The sequence below is a fragment of the Chiloscyllium plagiosum genome, chromosome 28 (assembly GCF_004010195.1).
Source record: "Chiloscyllium plagiosum isolate BGI_BamShark_2017 chromosome 28, ASM401019v2, whole genome shotgun sequence".
NCBI lineage: Eukaryota > Metazoa > Chordata > Chondrichthyes > Orectolobiformes > Hemiscylliidae > Chiloscyllium > Chiloscyllium plagiosum.
This window is the reverse complement of record NC_057737.1, coordinates 24,409,896-24,430,944: the sequence shown is the minus strand read 5'-3', so window position 1 is coordinate 24,430,944 and position 21,049 is coordinate 24,409,896. Positions and strand designations below refer to the sequence as shown.

General features: G+C 39.9%; 1 protein-coding gene and 1 long non-coding RNA gene across 5 annotated transcripts in view; one reads left to right on the top strand and one right to left on the bottom strand.

Annotated features, from left to right (window-relative positions):
- aifm4 (apoptosis inducing factor mitochondria associated 4) overlaps window positions 1–11,784 on the bottom strand; it is a 93,117-nt gene extending 81,333 nt beyond the window's left edge. For 2 of the 4 annotated variants that reach the window (XM_043718518.1, XM_043718516.1), the window contains exons 1-4: window positions 11,371–11,782; window positions 8,427–8,571; window positions 3,847–3,956; window positions 1,213–1,322 (exon numbers count right to left, since the gene is read on the bottom strand). In XM_043718518.1, coding sequence (XP_043574453.1) covers window positions 1,213–1,322; window positions 3,847–3,956; window positions 8,427–8,571; window positions 11,371–11,395 — 390 coding nt within the window. In that variant the 5' untranslated portion in view covers window positions 11,396–11,782. Of the gene's footprint in view, window positions 1–1,212; window positions 1,323–3,846; window positions 3,957–8,426; window positions 8,572–10,214; window positions 10,286–11,370 lie in introns of all 4 variants that reach the window. The other 2 variants (XM_043718520.1, XM_043718519.1) reach the window with 2 other exon arrangements.
- An 81-nt stretch (window positions 11,785–11,865) lies between these two features.
- Window positions 11,866–20,614, top strand: LOC122563827. The gene is made up of 3 exons (XR_006315748.1): window positions 11,866–11,900; window positions 12,545–12,622; window positions 20,466–20,614. It is a non-coding gene; the product is annotated as an uncharacterized LOC122563827 (long non-coding RNA).
- Window positions 20,615–21,049: the final 435 nt, after the last annotated feature.

Here is a 21,049-nt window from a genome sequence, read left to right as displayed (position 1 = left end):
ATAAGAAGGAATTTCCTCTCAGAGGATTGTGAATTTGTGGAGTTATTTACCACAGAGGACCATTGAGGCTGGATCACAAAGTATATTCTGGGGAGTGTTGCTGAACAAAGAGTCCTTGGTGTGCAGGCTCATTGTTCCATGAAAGTGGAGTCGCAGGTAGATAGGATAGTGAAGGCGGCACTTGGTATGCTTTCCTTTATTGGTCAGAACATCAAGTATAGAAGTTGGGAGGTCATGTTGTGGCTGTACAGGACACTGGTTAGTCCACTTTTGGACTAGTGTGTGCAATTCTGGTCTCCCTTCTATAGGAAGCATGTTATGAAACTTGAAAGATTTACAGGATGTTCGCAGGGTTGGGAGTGGGGGTGGGGGGGGGGGGGGATGGGGGTGGGAAAGGTGGTTGACCTTTAGGGAGAGGCTGAATAGGCTAGGGTTGTTTTCCCTGGAGTATCAGAGGCTGAGGAGTGACCTTAGAGATTTATAAAATCATGAGGGGCATTGGTGAGGTAAATAGACAAGGCCTTTTCCCTGGAGTCAGTGCATCCTGAACTAGCGGGCATCAGTTTAGGGTGAGAGGGGGAAGATATAAAAGGGATCTAAGGGGCAAAACTTTCACTCAAAGAGTGGTGTTATATGAATAGGAAGGGTTTTGAGGGATTTGGACCAACTGCTGTCAAATGGGACTAGTTTAGGTTGGATATCTGGTCGGCAAGGATGGGTTGGACTAAAAGATCTGTTTCCATGCTGTACATCTTTATGAGTCTATGGCTATATTCGAGGCTGACATAGCCAGATTTTAATTGGTAAGGGAATCAAGGATTATGAGGAAGAGACAGGAAAGTTGATGGTTATCAGATCTGCCATGATCTTATTAAATGGCTGAACTGACTCAATGCGCTGAATAATCTACTTCTGTTCCTCTGCCATATGATCTTATGTTCTACGGCCATGTAGAGCTGTCACCATCCATCACTAAAGAGATATACCATTTATCACCTCTTTGCCCCCATCCCTACAATATTCAGATGGATTCTGTATTTAAAATAATCAAGTGTGTCAGCATGGCATGTAATCATGAAGAAATAAATGGCATTACTTTACAATTCAATTCTTTGGATGTTAGCTGCAAATTTTTATTAGATTAAAATGTTCACTAAATATAAGTAGTTTCAGTACAAATTATCCAAATCATTGCAGCAATCCAAATTGTACCTTATAACTTTGTAGTCCATCCATACAGGGGAACTCTTCAATATCACCTGTTTTTATATTAAAACAAGCACCATGCCTTGGACAACGAACCCTTCCATGTGAGAGAACTCCTAAAGATGCAAGAAGATGGGGAATATATTGAAACAGCTGTTAAAAGCAAAACAAGCAACAGGTATTTCAGAGAATAAAATTGGACTCAATTGGTAAAATGCTAGTATCTGGGTCATAAAATTGTTAATCAACTAATTCATTTGAGCATAAGCAGACAAGCCTGTGCAGAACCGAGTGTGCTGTTTTCAGGTGTGAAGTCTCTCAGATGTAGCAGTATATTTAGGTTTTGTGTCTGTTTGATCTGTCACAAGAACTTTAATATTCAGAGTGGTGTGTGATGGCCAATATTTCCCTCTCAATCACACCACTGCAAACAATTTTACTATTTAGAGTCAGAGTCCTACAGCACGGAGACAGGCCCTTTTGCTCAAAATGGTCCATGCCGAACAAAATGTCCACCAACGCTAACCTCAGTTCCCTGCACTTGGTCCATATTCTTCTAATCCTTTCATACCCATGTATTTCTTCAAATGCCTTTTAAATGTTGTTAATATACCTGCCTCAACCACTTCTACCAGCAGCTCATTCCACATGCATATCACCCTCTGTGTAAAGAAGTTACCCCCTCAGATGCCCTTTTATTCTTTCCCCTCTAACCATAAACTGATGTTCTCTAGTCCTTGATTCCGCAACCTGGGAAAAAGACTGAGTGCATTCACCCGATCTATGATTCTCATGATCTTATACACTTCTATTTTATCTCCCCCACCCCCCGACTCCTACTCTCAAAAGAAAAAAGTCCTAGCTTGTCCAAACATTCCCTATAACTCATACATACTTGTACAATCTTCTGCACTCTATCCAGTTTAATAACATCCTTCCTATCGCAAGGTGACCAAAATTGAACACAATATTCCAAGGGTGGCCTCACCAACATCCTGTACAACTGCAACATAACTTCTCAACTTTTATATTCAGTGCCATGACTGATGAAGGACAGCGTGCCAAAAGCCTTCTTCACTGCCCTATCTACCTGTGACTCCACTTTCAGAGAACGATGAACCTGAACTCCACTACTGTTCCACTACACTCATTAAGGCTCTACCATTCAGCATGAAACTTATGCCTTGATTTGACTTTCCAAAATGCAAGACCTTACACTTATCTGTGTTAAACTCCATTTGCTATTTCTTCACCCACATCCCCAGCTGATCAAGGTCCTGCTGCAATTTCTGATAACCTTTTTCACTGTCCACACTACCACCTATTTTAGTGTGAACTGCAAACTTACTAATCATGCCTCGCACATTCTCATCCAAATCGTTGATATAGATAACAAACAGCAATGGACCCAGCACCAACCTCTGAGGTACTCCATTAATCATAGGCCTTCAGTCCAAAAAGCATCCTTCCCTTATTACTCTCTGCTTCTTACCATCAAGCCAATTGTGTATCTAGTTTGCCAGCTCCCCCTGGATTCCATGCGATCTAGAGCAGCCTACCTAATTGAACCTTATCAAATGCCTTAGTGAAATCCATATAGACCACATTCCACCACTCTGTCCTCGTCAACCTTCCTGGTCAATTCATTGAAGAATTCTAACAAATTTGTGAGGCATGATCTCCCATGCACAAAGCTGTGCCGACCGTTCCAAATCAATCTCTGTCTTTCAAAATGCATGTATATATTATCTCTCAGAAGCTTCTCAAGTAACTTACCCACCAGTTACTAGTCTACACTTCCAGGTTTTCCTCTGCAGCACTTCTTGAATAAGAGCACAACATTTGCTGCCCTCCAGTCTTCTAGGGCTTCACCAACAGCTAACCATTATGCAATTTCTTCTCTAATCTCTAGCAGTGTTCTTCAATATATCTAGTCAGGAGATTTATCCACCTTCATACATTCTAATACATCCAACACCTCCTCTACTGTGATATACTTAAAAATCACACAACACCAGGTTATAGTCCATCTGGTTTATATGGAAGCATTAGCTTTTGGAAGGCTGCTCCTTCATCAGGTAGCTGTGAAGCTGTGATATAGATTGTCCCCAAGATATGACCACTAACTTCCCTAAGTTCCCAAGGCTTCATTTCTTTCTCCACAATAAACACAGAGGAGAAAAATTCATTGAGGACCTTGTCTATCACCTGCGGCTCTACACATACATGTCCACTTTCGTCCTTGAGGGGTCCTATTCTCTCTAGTTATTCTTTTTCCTTTAATATATTTAATGAACCTCTTTAGATTCACCCTAATCTTCTCAGCCAAGGCTACCTCAGCCCCCTTTTCACCCTCTTGATTTCTTTCCTCAGTAAACTTCTGTATCCCAGATAACCTCTAGGGATTCCCTTGATTCCAGCTGCCTGTACCTGAGCCATACCTCCTTTTTTCTGGTCAAAGCCTCAATATCTCTTGTCATCCAGGGTTCCCTAATTCGGATTCTGATTCCAGATCACTGACAAATCACGACACCCATGATCAGCATAATGTACTTTAAAATTATTGGCCTCAAATTGTTCATTAACAAACAAATTATTTGTAGCATTACAAACAATATGCATGGAATACAATATTTTTACCATTGACCAGCTGACTTCCATAATGAGTGCACAAATGCCCTATGGTACTAAATTCTCCATTAGCTTTGATAAGAAGTAGCTTGTGGTTGTTGATTTCAATCTCACGCATCCTGTGTGGAACAGAAAAAGTTAAAACTAATTTAAACACAGGAAATAATATTAAATATCACTGGAAGAGATTTTTAAGCAATGGTAAAACCAGTTCAACATTATATATCCTTGCATATTAAGAAATTAGGATTTAAATTAATTGACTGGAAGAATCAATTTCAAATATAATGCACACTTTTACTTTTCACAGAAAACTTAAATGGTAGGTTTTCAAGTTCATATTTCCGATTACAAGTTAGGTGTTGAAGGGAAACTAAATGATCATGTGCAATTATCTAAACTTTTCAATGCATAAAAGAAGAATGTCAGACAATTGCACAGCGTTCTACAATTTTACCAGGTTGTTAAGCAGTTAACATAAATTAAACAATGCAAAAATTAACAACTATAGATCACTCTTAATCAAACAGTTTTTTAAAAAAAGCATCATGAATAACTCACTCTGAGAATTAAAGCACATCTCTCACTCTAGAGATGTGTTATTGTACATAGTACAAGACTAGCTATGGTCTGATTTCTCAGAGATTAAAGGATAGATTTCTCATTGTCCAATGTCCGTACATCACCAGTGCACGCAATGATTATTTGTATTTCTAATAAGCTGCAGCATTTCACACTGTCAGCTGACAAATATTCTATTGCTCACACGGCACCAAATATGATGGTGGAATTGGGAGACAAATTTCAGAGATTTGTTTCATTACACCATCCAAACGCCATGGGTTGTGACTGCCTTATTATGGTCAACACTTTACATTAAGGATTTAAATTATAAGAATTTATATGGTCAAAATTAAACTTTAAATTAAATGCATATCCAAAGTCATGATAACAGGAAGTAAGTTTTTTGTATTTTTGCAGCAGAAGCGGTGACAGCGAGGTCCAGGGGGCTGCCGGGAAGGTAAATTCATTCTATAAAACCTTACCTCATGAATAAGTGGAGCGCACGCTGAGCAGGAGCAGACACGGAATGGCTGAGTAAGTGAGGTAATATATTTTGGGTGATTGTTTTACCTGAAACACCATTTAGTTTGTGTCTCTCACCCATTCTCCTCCTCTAACCAAAAACAAAAGGTTCAGTGCACCGATTTGGTAGGGTTACTAGTTTTTTTTTCCAATAGTCTCTTTGGGAATTCAGAACAGTGGATATGGATGTTAGGGCAGTTAAATGTCCCTCCTGTAGAATGTGGGAGGTAGTGATCACCACTAATGTCCCTGCTGACTTCATCTGCGGGAAGTGCACCCAACTCCATCTCCTCAGAAACCACGTTAGGGAACTGGAGCTGGAGCTGGATGAACTTCAGACCATTCGGGAGGTGGAGGCAGTAATTGAGAGGAGTGACAGGGAGTAGTCATACCTCAGATACAGGAAAAAGGTAGATGGGTTACAGTCAAGGGATGGAAAGGGAAAGGCTGACAATGCAAGGATCCCCTATGGAAGTTTCCCTCAGTAACTAGTACACTGTTTTGGATACTGTTGGGGGGGGCTATGCAATGGGGCACAGGTCTCTGGCATAAAGTAGATCTCTTTTGCTTACAAGAGAAGCAGGGAGAGAAGTAGAACATTAGTTACTGGGGATTCCATAGTGAGGGGGAAACAGAGAGGAGATTCTGTGGGAACTAGAAAAACTCACAGTTGGTGTATTGCCTCCCAGGTGACAGTATGCGTGATGTCTCCCCTTAAGGGGGAGGGGGAGAAGCCCCAAGTCATGGTCCACATAGGCCCCTCCACCCTGCCCCTGCCAGGATATTGGTACCCCTCTGGTTCAGATGAAGACCATCCTCTTTGTAGAGGTCCCACCTACCCCAGATTGAATTATCCAGGTATCTGAATCCCTCTCTCTGGCATCATCCCTGCAGCCATGTGTTCAACTGCCCTCTCTCCCTAATCCTCACCTTGCTAGCACGTGGCACAGGTAACAAACTAGAGATAACAACTCTGTTTGTTCTAGCTCTAAGCTTCCACCCTAGGTCCTTGAATTTCTGCCTTGCATCCCCATCCCTTTTCCCACCTATGTTGTTGGTGCCTATGTAGTAAAGTGTTTGATGTGGTGTATATGGATTTCAGTAAAGCGTTTGGTGAGGTTCCCCACAGTAGGCTATTGCAGAAAATGCGGAGGCATGGGATTGAGGCTGATTAGCAGTATGGATCAGAAATTGGCAAGTTGTAAGAAGACAGAGAGTGATGGTTGATGGGAAATGTTCATCCTGGAGTTCAGTTACTAGTGGCGTACAGCAAGGATCTATTTTGGGGCCACTGCGGTTTGTCATTTTTATAAATGACCTCGATGAGGGTGTTGAAGGATGTGTTAGTAAATTTGCAAATGACATTAAGGTCAGTAGAGTTGTACACAGTGCTGAAGCATGTTGCAGATTACAGAGGGACATAGATAAGCTGCAGAGCTGGGCTGAGAGGTGGCAAGTGGACTTTAATGTGGAAAAGTGTGAGGTGATCCACTTTGGAAGGAGTAACAGTAATACAGAGTACTGGGCTCGGTAGCGTCGATGAACAGAGAGATCTCGATGTCTATGTGCATAGATTCCTGAAAGTTGTCATCCAGGTTGATAGGGTTGTTAAGAAAGTGTATGGTGTGTTAGCTTTTATGGTAGAGGTATTGAGTTTTGGAACCATAAAGTTATGTTGCAGTTGCACAAAACGCTGGTGTAGCCACACTTGGAGTATTGCATACAGTTCTGGTCACCGCATTATAGGAACAATGCGGAAGCATTGGAAAGGGTGCAGAGGAGATTTACTAGAATGTTGCCTGGTATGGAGGGAAGGTCTTATGAGGAAAGGCTGAGGGACTTGAGGCTGTTTTCGTTGGAGAGAAGAAGGCTAAAAGGTGACTTAATACAGACGTACAAGATGATCAGAGGATTAGATAAAGTGGACAGTGAGAGTCCTTTTCCTTGGATGGTGATGGCTAGCATAAAGCGGGGACATAGCTTTAAATTGAGGAGTGATAGATATAGGACAGATGTCAGAGGTAGGTTCTTTACTTAGAGAATAGTAAGGGTGTGGAATCAACAGTCGTAGATTCACCCACTTTAAGGACATTTAAATAGTCATTGGGTAATCATTTGGATGATAATGGAATAGTGTAGGTTAGATGGGCTTCAGGTTGGTTTCACAGTTCGGCGCAACGTCAAGGGCCAAAAGGCCTGTACTGCGCTGTAATATGCTATGTTCTAAGTTGGAATCTTAGCCACAATCATCTAGCCATCATGTTGATGAGCAGGCTAAGCTAGCCATTTCTATCCATTAGTTTTCTCTGGCCATCCTCCCTAAATAAGAGTTGGTGAACTAAGAGCGAACTATGATCTGAACTGAAGCATGTAGAGTGTCATGGTTTAATGGTTATGCTAATGAGATAATGACACATATCAGGATATAACAGTAACATCATGAATCATTATGCAAGAATCTATGAAGAGAAAAGTAAATAGTCTGTACAAGGGAGAGATGTACTTACTAAAAATGTGAAATATATAGTAGTGGAAATAAAGAAAATTTGAAGCAACATGCCAGAGTTAAACCTAAGTCACTCATGGATAGAGAGGGATGTTCCCAATTCATAACAGCACACAAGTTATTCAAAGAGACATCCAAACATTATTAAAAATGGGTTACACCACACGCCAATAGTTTGGACATTACAAACTTTGGCTTAGGTGGACGCTACACTAATAGATTTGAAACAGAAACAGAATGGAAATGAGGAGACATTTCTTCAGCCAGAGAGTGGTGGGCCTGTGGAATTCACTACCATGGAGTGCAGTGAAGGCCAGAATGTTAAAAGTCTTCAAGGCAGAGGTTGATACATTCTTAATCTCGCAAGGAATTAAAGGATACAGGGAGAGTGCGGGTAAGTGGAGCTGAAATGCCCATCAGCCATGATTGAATGGCGGAGTGGACTCGATGGGCCAAATGACCTTACTTCCACTCCTATGTCTTATGGTCTTATGGTCTTATAACGTAGCATAAGAAGTTCAATCACAAATACCACTCAAATCTCAGAAATATGGATAAAATGACTTTCAACAACAAATGGGTAAAGACAATATAAAGTAAAAAATAAACAATTAATACATTTTATTATCAGTCTGGTGTAAGCAAGCAAGCAAGCAATGACAGGCAGCATCCTGGTTTATTGTGTCTTTATTTTGAAAGTATTTGAAACTAAGATTTATCTGTTCAATATGTGTTAAGATAAGGTCTGGTGCAAACATTTATTATATTGGGATAAATATAAATTGGTGCACATGCTATGGATACATTTTCAATTTCAATTGTACCTTCAACAATCAATACATTTTCCTTAAGGCAGTGCAGGAGTCAAAGAAAGTACTTTGGTAAAAAGCTTTCAATTGCCTAATCAAATACAGTAAATCAGTCTGTAAACGATAAGTCCTTAAATAGAAAAGTACTAATATTTTGAAGACTGTGGTTATAAAATGCAAGTACTTACTCATTATCTTGCATCTCAGAAGCCAAACAAACTTCTTTTTCAAATAAAGGCTCAGGCTTCTCTTTCAAACTATGCTTGCGCCTTTGTTTGCCCTCAGATAATTCATTTTCCTGGCTTTCAGATCCATGAAATGTAGGAAGGTCAACTGCATAGGAAAAAAGATGGACAAAAATTATTTGAGATTCCCCCCCCTCCCCCACCACTTCTGTAGGATCATAAGAATTACAGATATGTCATCTCCAACTGTGATGACTATCTCAGCAATTATGTTTACATTATCAATTATAAGGCTTTCCCTTTATAAACACTGCTGGTCAGGTTATTGTTAAGCAGCATGGGAAGCAGAGCACAGTTAACATCCAAAAGAAATGCAACTCAGATTCTGCAGACCAAGGAAGAGTAGAGATGAATTGGAAGGTTATGGTGAAATAGCAAACTTCAAAATCCAAATTTCCATAAAGCAACAAAAGCAGCTCAGTGGATATGCTCCACATATTGCCAGTTGACCCTTATTGAGTAAAAATGTCTTACTGCAGTTATACAAAGTCTTGGTTGGACCACACTTGGAGTATTGTGTATAGTTTTGATCTTCTTGCCGATGGAAAAATTCTTGCCATAAAATAAATACAAGATTCATCAAACTAATTGAAAGGATCGTCCTCTGAGGAAAGATTACATGATGCGAGCCTTTACACTCTGGATTTTACCGGAATGAGACATTATCTCATTCAAATCCACAAAATTCCTGCAGGATTTGACAATGTAGAAACAGGAAACCCATTTCTTTGTACTGGGGATGGGGTTGGAGAAACAGGGGCACAGTGTCAGAACAAAGGGCAGGCTACTTAGGCATGAGATGAGAAGGCATTTCTTCACTCAAAGGCTAGCGAATCTTTGGAATTCGCTGACCCAAGGGGCTGTGAATCTTGAACATTCAATATGTTCAAGATTGAGATTAATTGATTTCTAAATGTTAAAAACTTTAAGCGATACTGAATAGTGCAGGAAATGGTGTTGAAGCAGAAAGTCAGCCATGATCTTATTGAATGGCAGAACATACTCAAAGAGCCAAAAAGCCCATTTCTCCTTCTATTTCTTATGTTCCCCCACTCCCAGTGGGATTTCCAATAAATGTCAATCTCACCCATACTAGAAATTTCCTGGTAGATTAAACCTTATCAAATACCAAGTAAGTATCAAAATAGTTTTCTAACTACATATTCTCAACTTTCGCTGTTCTTGTGGATGTTATATGGTTGAATAGAATTTAATATAGTCAACAGGGAGGGAATGATTTCCAAGTTATTTCTCAAATGCAATTTCTGTTCACAAATCAATACTAATAAGCTTTGTAAGGAAGCAAAACTTATGGAACATAGCCATTATTAAAATTTGCTCGCTAATGGAAAATGACAAACGAGAATCTAACCTGTGTATTACTCATTCTGAAAATGACTAACTCCAAAAGGAAATACAATCCAGGAAGTATTTGAGTTTTGTATCTAGCCACAAGTTACTGTTATAAACTAGATATTGTAAAACTTGTAGAACTTTAGCACTATGTCTTCTGGCCAAATACAAATATACAAGTGGTTATATACTATCTGCCTTAATTATTGCTTACTTACAGTTTTGTATAATAAAATTAATCAAATAAAGGAAATGTTTTGTTTGATATAAGTGGTTCCCTTGAAAGACTAATATTGCAATACTAGTAATTTCTCACACAATTTTGCTGTCCACCAACCTTAGGGTTTGGATGTCACAACTATTAATTTTAAATCTCACCTTGACTTTAAAATCAAGTGGGGACGAACTGTCAAATGATAGGATTTTTTCTTAAAACACACGTGTGTAAGCTATATAAAAAAGGTATAATTGAACGAGTTAAAGCCTATATTATGTACATACCCATTAGCGATCAGCAAAGAATGCACGAGAATTCTATGTTATACAAGCTTTCAATCCTCTTTCTCCCGAGCTTAACGAGGAGCAGAAGTGGAGCAACTCCCATGACATTCCCCTCCCATTCCCCCCAAACCTCTGAAGAAATGTCATGAAACTTCCATTAAATTCTGTTGCTCCTCTTCCTCCACTTCTTTCTCTAGCACTGCAAGCCTTTTCTTTTCCCAATGCACTGATCCTACCGAGCCTTCACCTCCCCTCTTCTTTCTCCCACACCCCACTCTACCCCATAGCTTTCTCACCTGCGTGACCCTAATTCTCGACTGCCCAAGCGCGATATAAGTGGAGGTCCATTAGTAAGAGAGAAGAAAAATACAATATAACATTTCATATATTCATGAAGACGTTAATATCGAACTTTAAAATTGCCTACGCAGCATCTGAGAAATAATTTATAATGAACCGAATACACGTCCGATTTGTACCAACTGACATAACACATTTGTAAACCGTAAACCCACTCACAATTCGTGGATTAAATAATCGACTGGCGACTAGTGGTGTAAATCCTACGTTTGCTAGGAAATTCTGTTGAAGCAGTTTTCATTCTAAAAACACGCCTGATTTAATGTGAAGTTAATACACGTAATAAAATACTAAAAATGTTAATCGCATGAATGTTATTCCCAGACTATTACGATACAGTACAATTCATCAGTCAAGTTGCGCATACGGCACACTTCAATTGTCTAATGGAGCGGAGTAAAATGAAATAACAAATAATTCACATTTAAAATATATTAGAAACCACATTTTTATTAGAAAATTGAAATATATTCGGTTACTTTCCTGTGTGTTTATGATAACAGCCCAGCTCATCTCGAAACAGGGCACAATACTGAAATCTGAATGAAATTGCATCAGAAGATTTAGCATTATGTAAATTTTGTTGTATCCTTTAAACCATGACTTTGGGTCCCAATGTGGAAGCTGCTTTGTGAATTAAAACAGGAATTGCCTTTCTCGTTAATGTCGGTACCTGATTTGGATCTGGATGCTCCCATTGTGTAGAATGAACTGGCTTCTTAGAAAGGCAAAAAAGGGCCATGAGCTCAGTTACGATGTTGAGCCATCTCCTTCCACTCCGTGCAGGGAGCTGTAGCCAGCGACCGAGATTGGCAGAGGCGGGAGGCGGACAGCGTTGCAAGCGAACAGTTTACAGCTGGGTCAGCAGCTCTTCGCGAGCCTATGGCTTAGTGGAGCCAAGGCCAGCGCCGCGACTGAGCCTGAAGTAAATAATCGGGGACTATGTAACATTCTGGTCTCCTAGGAACCACCACGCCCTCGTGATGTCACGAGCAGTCGCTGCACAGACCGCGGTACACAAATGAGGGACTTGGTAACTCCTTTTCAGTTGACCACAAAATCGGAGAAACCTGCCAGTAACAGTGCGTTGAACACTTTACAAAAAAAAATCAAAGAACTGCAGATGTTGGAAGTCAGAAACAAAAACAGAAATTGTTGGGAAAACGCAGTAGGTCTGGCAGCATCTTTGGAGAGAAAGCAGAGGTAACGTTGCCAGTTACTCTTCGTGTTCTCGTTCTATTATATCAGAGGGATAGCAGGTTCCCCCATATGTTTCACTTTATGTACATTCAGCTCCGTGAAACTCTATGATTCTTTGATGCCAGTTTACAAACCTTTGCAATTTTTAAAATGTTACCAAGTTTGTGGCAGGTCTTATTCTCCCCATCCCAATTTTCTTTTGGTGCTGGAACCAGTTATTGTAATTAAATTTGGAACTTATTATGCCTTGAGAATTAACATAGGATTTAGGAGCAAGAGTAGGCCACTGACCCTTACATTCTGGATTAGTGTTGCTGGAAGAGCACAGCAGTTCAGGCAGCATCCAAAGAGCAGCGAAATCGACGTTTCGGGCAAAAGCCCTTCTGACCCTTACAGGCAGCTTAATCATTCAAGATCATGGCTGATCTGGTTGTGGTTTCAGATCCCATTATTTCTGCAGCAATATTTCTGGTCCACAAATTAAAATTGCTGTAACACTATTCAAGCATTTCAATCTGAATCAACACGAAAATGCTTTGCTATACTCTATATTTGTAACCAAAACAGAAGCAAATCAAATAAACAGATAAAGATTGCTGTGAAGTTGTGATGAAAAATTCCCTCACGATCTGAAACCTTACCTTTAGGAGCCATGACCAGGGTGAAGATAGCAGGAAACATGTTTCAGAATCAGAGCAGGAGCAACAAACTTACACAGATCAAAGGTTGGTTCAGCATTAGCAAAATAATAAAATAAGTGTAGACACTGAAAATCTGGATTATAAACAGATAATACTGGGATATTTTGACAAAGGGTTACAACTGAAATATGCTGAGTGTTTCCAGCATAAATGGAACATGTCCCTTCACCCACTCATAATTTTATTTATAAGATAAAATGTTTTTATCCCTTTCTGATTCAACACCTGTGCATTTGCAGCATTCTCATTTTTGCTTAACGGCCTTTGGTGTTGCTAGCACTGTCCTGCACCTTCATTAGCATCTTTAACCCACTCATCTAAAATTACTGGCATAATAACAATTATAGTAATGTAAATTTGACAGTATTGACAAATGATTACAAATGTAAACAGGATACCAGTTCACTAATAATAGCCAAAGTAAATACATTCTTTAACCTTCTCAGTATCTACGTTCAGAGAGGCCTAGATGTGGTTGTATCTTAATGCAACATTTATGGGAAATTGAATTGACATTGCAGTTATGCAAATGTTTTTACATGATCAGGGTTCAGATACCCAGGGATTGTAATACACAATCTGGGAGAATAAATAAAAAATGAAAGCTTGAAGAAGGAAATAAAACCATTGTGTCTGCATGACATGATTTCCTGTTTGACTATTAAAGTACATTTTATGATACCTGTACACATCTTACCTATATTTTGTGTTAAGGAATGTCTTATAATTTGGTTTAAATCCATTTATTTTCAGGAAGTATTTATTCTGTCTTCAGAAACCAGGGTTTTTACTGTTCAGTGAGTTGCTATACAGCATGACAAATGTTCCAGTCTTGAAGATAATTATATCCTGATTACATGGAAAGATTTAATTCAGATTCAATGAACTGGTTTGAGATCATAATGACTGATGTACTCCACTAGGATCCAATATTTTTTGGAACACTGTCAACACCAAAAATTAAGAAAGCATGGTTAGATTTATGATAAGCTCATATATCCGTCTCACAAGGTGCATTTAGATCAAGTGTACATGGAGATCTAACAATACCGCAGTTTCATTTTGTCAGCTTTTAATGTGCTACTGATCTTTTAGTGACTGAATATACACACACATTTCTTGAGAAATTCATCCTGCACCAGTTTATTTCTATTAAATGTTGAAGATTGTGTAGTAATGGACACTCTTCCTAGTAACCCATAGAAGCTCACCTTTCATTCTTCTATTGTGACAGGAATCTCTATTTTTATTGGCTCAAATACAAAGTTTACATACAAAAAAGTCAAGACCCTCAATTCTGATGAGTGATTGAATGAGCACAACTCTGATGAGGAGGCATTCAGTCATATACAGAGATTGTTCTAATAGTTGCATTCAGGATTTTGATTCCAAAAGTAGGGAGAAATAATTTCTCCTTGCAAGTGGAATCACTGACAGGAGGTTACAGGAAAAAACCTGCAGGGAAATATGGAAACATTCTTTACACAAATTATTGTTAAGATCTGGTAGGCAATACCTGAACAGATGGTGAAATCAGATTCTGTGGGATCTTTTAAAGACAACTGGATATATACTTGAGGAAAAACAATTTGCAGAGTCATGAAGGAAAAGCTGCAATATTGTTCTACATTGGAAAGGTAAATGGTGGAGACTGAGACAATTACAACAATTAAAAGGCATCTGGATGGGTATATGAATGAGAAGGGTTTAGAGGGATATGGGCCAAATGTGAATAGATTAATTTAGAATACACGTGTCAGCATGGACAAGTTGGACTGAAGGGTCTGTTTCCATGCTGACCATCTCTGTGATGCTATCTCACACAGGTGCAATTGGCCAAATGGTTTCCTTCTATGCTGCAAAATCCTACAATTCTAAATCCTGTTTAGATTTGTAGTAATGTGTCAAATGTAGCCACATTTACATTGCTAGATTTTTTTTTATTAAGCCAGTAATGCTTGTGGAGATGTTAGATGCGTAGGTTAAAATGCTAATTAATGTGCAGGGACAGCTATCAGCATTCTAGACATAAAGCAAAAATATGAATGCTGCAAATGCTGCACAGCTGGTGAATCAGAAAGAGGAAAAGGTTTCCTAATATAAACAAAATCACAAGGGGATGAAGGCAATATATCCTACCAACAAATAGAGAAAATGCTGGACACACTCAGCTTCTCAAAATGAATAAGGTCAGGCAGCAACTGTGAAAAGAGAAACACAGTTATGTTTCAGGTGGATGGCCTTTTTTTTTCATGCTGACAAAATTGGAGGTGTGGCTGGTTATAAAATGAATCTCGATGGGGAGAGAGATAGAGAGACAGGGTATTAAGGAGAGGAAAAAATAAAAGGGGAGCTCTGTGAATGGGTAGGGGAAGTGACTAAACAAGAAAAGAGATAATGGTGTAAGGTCAAAGTGAGTGATAATGGAATAACTAAGGAAACAAAAGATAGATTAAGCAGCTATAATTGGCAACAATAGAACTGGTACCAGCATCTGCAGCCTGAACAAATCAGAGCAATGGTCATGGTCTGAAATTGTTAAAGTCAAAGTTGAGTTCAGAAGGGAGTAAAGTGACTCATAATCCTTTATTTTTCTGATATCTTTTAATTGCCTCAGTTAGGTGCCCTTTTATACCCAGTATAATCAAGTAAAAATGTTGAGGATTGTATAATCTTTAATTAATTCCATTAATTTAATTCATTAATGGAAACATCGAGTCATAGAGTCGTACAGCATGGAAACTGACCTTTCGGTCCAACCAGTCCATGCTGAATGTAATCCCAAACTAAGCTAGTCCCTTACCTGCCTGCTCCGTGCCCATATCCCTCCAAAGCTTTCCTAATCATGCCCTTCTCCAAATGTCCCTTAAACGTTGTAATTGCGCCCACACCCACCACTTCTTCAGGAAGTTCATTCTACATGCAAACTATTCCCTATGTAAAAAAAATTGTCCCTCGCATCTTTTTAAAATTTCTCTCCTATTGCCCCCATCCTAGGGAAAAGACACCTACCATTAACCTTATCTATATCCCTCATGATTTTATAAACTTCTGTAAGGTCATCTCTCCACCTCCTATTCTCCAGTGAAAAAAATCCCAGCCAATCCAACCTTCCATACCCGGCAACATCCTGGTAAATCTCTCCTGAACCCTCTCCAGCTTGATAATATCCTTTCTACAACTGGCCACTAGAACTGGACACAGTATTCCAGAAGAGGCCCCACCAATGTCCTGTACAACCTCAACATGACTTTCCAACTCCTATATGCAAAGGAGTCAGCAGAGAAGGCAAGTGTGCTAAACAACTTTTTAACCACCCTATCTTTATGTGAGGCAAACTTCAAAGAACTATATACCTGAATCCTATGTCCCTCTGTTCCATAACACTACCCAAGGCCATACCATTAATTGTATAAGTCTTAACCTTGTTTGTTGTATTCAAATGCAATACCTTACATTTATCCAGATTGAACTCCATCTGCCATTTTTCAGCCCATTAACCCATTTGATCAAGATCCCTTTGTAATCTTAGAAAACCTTCTTCACTGTCCACTATGCCACCAAATTTGATGTCGTCCACAAACTTACTAACATGCCTTTTATAGTCTCATCCAAATAATTTATGTAAATGACAAACACATCTTTCTCTCTTCCCTTCCTATAATTTATATTCATAACATTGCAAAGGATCTATTTTTATTTTCTCAGTTTTGAGCTTGAAGAGAAAATATTAGCAGAACCTTCCCATCCCCTGAATGCATGGGCATTGACGAGTCAGTTGAGAAATTAGTGTGGGATCAGCAAAAATGAGATGCTCGCTATTATGAGCAAAAAGCCCAATTTTCCAATTAAGTTTTGAAAGGTGAGATGGTAATGATGCTAGTGAGCTACGAGAGGCCTATTTACGTCTGTTTGTATGTATTGGTTTATCACTATTCGAAATGTCACCTTGTTGATATGTAATTTTCTGTTCTGCCATCCACTCATTAGAAACTAGATGGCAACAATTCCTGACATTAAAGACAAGGAGGCACCTGTCGACTACAGCTCGCCAGTTGATCCCCTGGGCCTCCATTTTAGATAGCAGTCACCAACATCCCAGGGCACATCTCATGGGCAGCGAATGCCCATGCCCACCATCCACAGACATTGGCATCAGACACATGCCAGCCTTACTGCACCCTTAGGGACCACCTCTGATCTACTTATACAATGGTTCTGTGCTTCAATGCTAATTTTAGAGCACACCAGCATCTTTCATTATAATGCTTTGCACATAAGGATGAGCACTCAACTCATGCTGCATGTCAGGATTCCTTGCTAGTTCTCTTACCAGTTTGCCCCAACTTCAATGCTCATGGTATATCTGCCTTGCCCCTTCAGCCAAAGCTTAAAGGCTCACAGTCCTACTATCTTGCCTTGCATTTAGTGTAGACAAAAAGCCAGGCAGCTTGTCATGGTTGTCAGCAGTCCTCAGTCAAGGGAGTCTCAGCACAGTAAGTCGAGAGCAGCATTCACTGCCACTCCAGGGGCATAGACATGGTCAGTTGACTACTGGTTTGGTCAAGGTCAGGGGTTCCATATCCAAACAGTCTGGAAATTAGACCACGATTATCCCTCGAGATCCCCATGCCTACAAAGGAGACTGTTAGCCTTGAGGGCTTTGGTGAGGTGAGACTGGTAGGTGCATCCTCCTCAGCTTCAATTTGCCTGAGGATGGTAGAAAGAGTGAAGCTGGAAGGCTCAACCACCTCAGCATCCTGAGATGAGACTTCTGGGGCACATGTATATGATGCCTCCTCTAGATTGGGGCCTACTGGGACTGTCCTATCTTCTTGTAAGGAAGGGGCACCTGCAGGAAGATTAAGGTTCCTCGTTCTCCCTATCTTTGGTGCTGACCCGCAATGGCTTAAATCAATGGAATGTATGTCTGAGCATTTATCCAGTAGACACGATGTGTGCTGGATTTGGCTTTACATCCTGTCCATGGAGGCAGCCAGATGGCCACATGTTAGAGACAGCACAGTCCAAACACCCTCTGAGTCAGTTTGCCCAGTGCCTCTGTGCAAAGCTTCCATGTTACTCCTGTGTCTGCAAGTGCTTTTGTTTAAAGTTGTCAAGACGTGTGGTGCTGGAAATGTACAGCTGGTCAGGCAGCATCTGAGTTACAGGAGAGTCAACATTTCAAGCATAATCTCTTCATCAGGAATCTGATCTCCAGCATCTGCAGCCCTCACTTTCTCCTTTTATTTGAAGTTAATTCCCAGTATCATGGGTCTTCTCCTGCCTGTGCTGAGGAGGTGCCCAGTCCCCAGCACTCAGTGGGAGGTAAGTGCAGTCGAAGAGGCAGAGTATTTATGAAGTAGCTGAGAGAAGGGTGTGGCACTTATTCTCATGCAGCACAGATTGTCATTGACCTACTTGGCTATTGAAAAGTGTCCCTCTACTCCACATACACAACAGTAATACTGTTGGCAACTTCAGACCAAGCTGGTAGGGTCTGGTGGCATAATCTCCTTTGCCCCTCCAAAAGGAAGAGGATAGGCTTCCTCTGCACTACTCCTTCCACTGGCACCTCAAAGTCCATGTAGGCATTTCGGGCTGACAACTTATCCATCATCTCTGGGGCAATTCTTCAGATGAAGGAACTGTTCAGGGCAGCTCCAGACTGACAGCACTTGACCAGATTCACAGCTGCATTTTAGATATAGTGCTACAGGTAAGAATCCTCAGATGCTGTATGACTGGCTGTACTTTTCCAACACCACACTTTTCGAATCCTCAAGTATGTGTCTAAGTCTTAAATGAAACATATTTATTTTGATATAGAGACTTGTATATTTGTTCAGTAAACTGACTTGCCTGGCAAATTAAAAGAAAATCATGTTAGCACCATGTCAAAAAGTTTAATGACTTCAACAAGGGAGGCAAAATAATACACCAGCTACAATTCTGTTTCATCCTTCGTGTCAGAAAATCCCTCACACTAAAAGTAGAGGTAATTTCCTCATCACAAGTGCTTTGTTGAAGGTGGGCATGAATTTGGGATGCTACAGTATGAGTATCCACCTCATTTTCAGCAATTACATTTAAGCACAGCCCTAAAACAATCTTCTTCTCATTAGCAGGGTGATGCCACCATATCTGTTTCCCATGTCACACAACTTGGCACACAATGTGCACAAAATGACAAACTAATGTATAATCTGAAACCTTCACACACTTTGAGGAGAGACCATGGAGATCTCAATGAGCAGCCACTGTTTTCTGGCTTTGAGTTCTGGCAAACGTGAGGAAATGTGTTTCAATAAAGATTGTGTAAAAGTAGGCGAAAGTGAGGACTGCATATGCTGGAGATCAGAGTCTAGATTAGAGTGGTGCTGGAAAAGCACAGCAGGTCAGACAGTATCCGAGGAGCAGGAAAATCGACATTTCGGGCAAAAGTCCTTCATCAGGAAAACCCTTCATCCTGATGGAGGGCTTTTGCCTGAAATGTCGATTTTCCTGCTCCTTGGATGCTACCTGACCTGCTGTGCTTTTCCAGCACCACTCTAATCTAGATTGTGTAGAAGTAGTCTAACTGAATGTGCCAGGCATCTCATGGTTAAGCTTCAGGCTGAACATCCAGATGGGATAGTTGAAAGTGTAGATTATCACATGTAACTTTAGCAGAAGGTCTTCCAATTAAATGGGATATTTGAAGACTGTAACAGCGCATTTTAATGTAAATATGCCTCATTTTTTCTCCATCTCATGCCTTCTGATGAGTTTAATGAGATCTATCTCATTGCAGATTGATTGGTCAAATGGTAGGTTTTCCTTGCCTTATGGAACTGTTTCACTGCTGATCATAAGCAATATTTTACTCTGTGATAAATATAAAAATTGAGCAAAGCATCCAAGTGGCACAACATAATTTCACCCAGGTATTTACCATTCCATACTAATAATGTGTTCAGGTGCGGGCTGTGTATCAATTCATTCTCTCAATGTTGCTGAGGGGATCTTGTGTTACAATGACAGTGCCCTACCTCTGTGCCAGAAGGCCTGGGGTCATGTCCCATTTGTTCCAGAGATGTGTAATAACATCTCTGAATAGTCCCCCCTGCTCCACTACTGTGTAAAAACATCTGACAGGTTGAGTATGGGATATCTTGTGTCAAGCTGTAGATGTTGTTGTTGCTTCGTGCACCTTCTTTGATTCAAAATGCATATAGACCTGGAAATATTATGAATGCCTTCCTGAAACTACATCAGCCTTCCTCCCTAAATGATGGAGCATCATTGAAAAACTCACTTGTATATCAAGTGAAGGATATTGCCTGGAAAAAAAAACATTGCTGTCTGGTGGTGTCAAATAGGCAAGTCAAAGACCCATTCCAGCTTCAACACTGTTTCATTAGGCAAGAAAAATTCCAATTCCTAATTGGAAGGAGATTGTCTTCTCAGTTCGACTGACTGAAGATGTGATACATGAAAGCTCTTTGAGGATTTCAACATCATGTAGCTATGTTGTATTACAGGTGTTACTGCAATTTATTCTAGGGGAGTTAGAGATGAGTCTTTTTTGGTATACAACCAAGAACTGAGGTTTTCTTTTAATAGTGTAAATTAATCACACCTGTTACAACTTCTTTCTTCCATTTAAGTTTCACCATTCAATAAATCTAATTTGTAAACTATCATCTAAGTTACATGGCCTAATGGAATGCTTAATCTACCAATACCCTAGATCATTGCCAGGGAGTAAGATATAATAGCAAGTGTGTTCTGTCAGCTTTACTTTCCCAGATATTGGGCGTATAAATTGGCATGTTAGTTCATTGGAGAGATAGAGCTCATTTACAAGAGGGTTTCTTGGTTTCAGGTTCGAAAGAAATACTGCAACTTGAAAACCTTGAAAACCAAATGAAATAAACCCAAAGAAATAATACAACCTATGAATACTTTATGAACCCAAGCTAAAGATCACTATTGACTTGATAAAGACAAAAACACTGCAGATACTGGAATCACCATTCATTAAGAGGCAAATGTTTCCTGTAAATAAAGTTTCTTTTAATAAAACTTTTTCAACACAAAACCATTTGAATTGTGAGTTTTACCAGAGAATATGTCTTGTTGTACACTTTAAGCTTTTTCATTCATATCCTATTTACAATTACAGCAGGATGCACTCCATTTCCCCACCTCATGTACAAACAAGACCTTGCCAGTCACTTTTATTACAAACTGTAATGTCTGGAAATCCAGCATTGGAGCTGCTAAAGCTCAAAGAATCGTCTGCTGTCCCAGCTGGAGTGTGGTTTGGAGTGGACGGAGGGGTGGTGGTCACCTTTCTCATCATTACCTGAGTGCTAATTTGTTGGTGTAGGTTCCTCCTCATCATAGAATTCACTCAATTTTTCACCTATTGGTTTATACAAGAGGTGGCCAATTCATTTTGCCAGT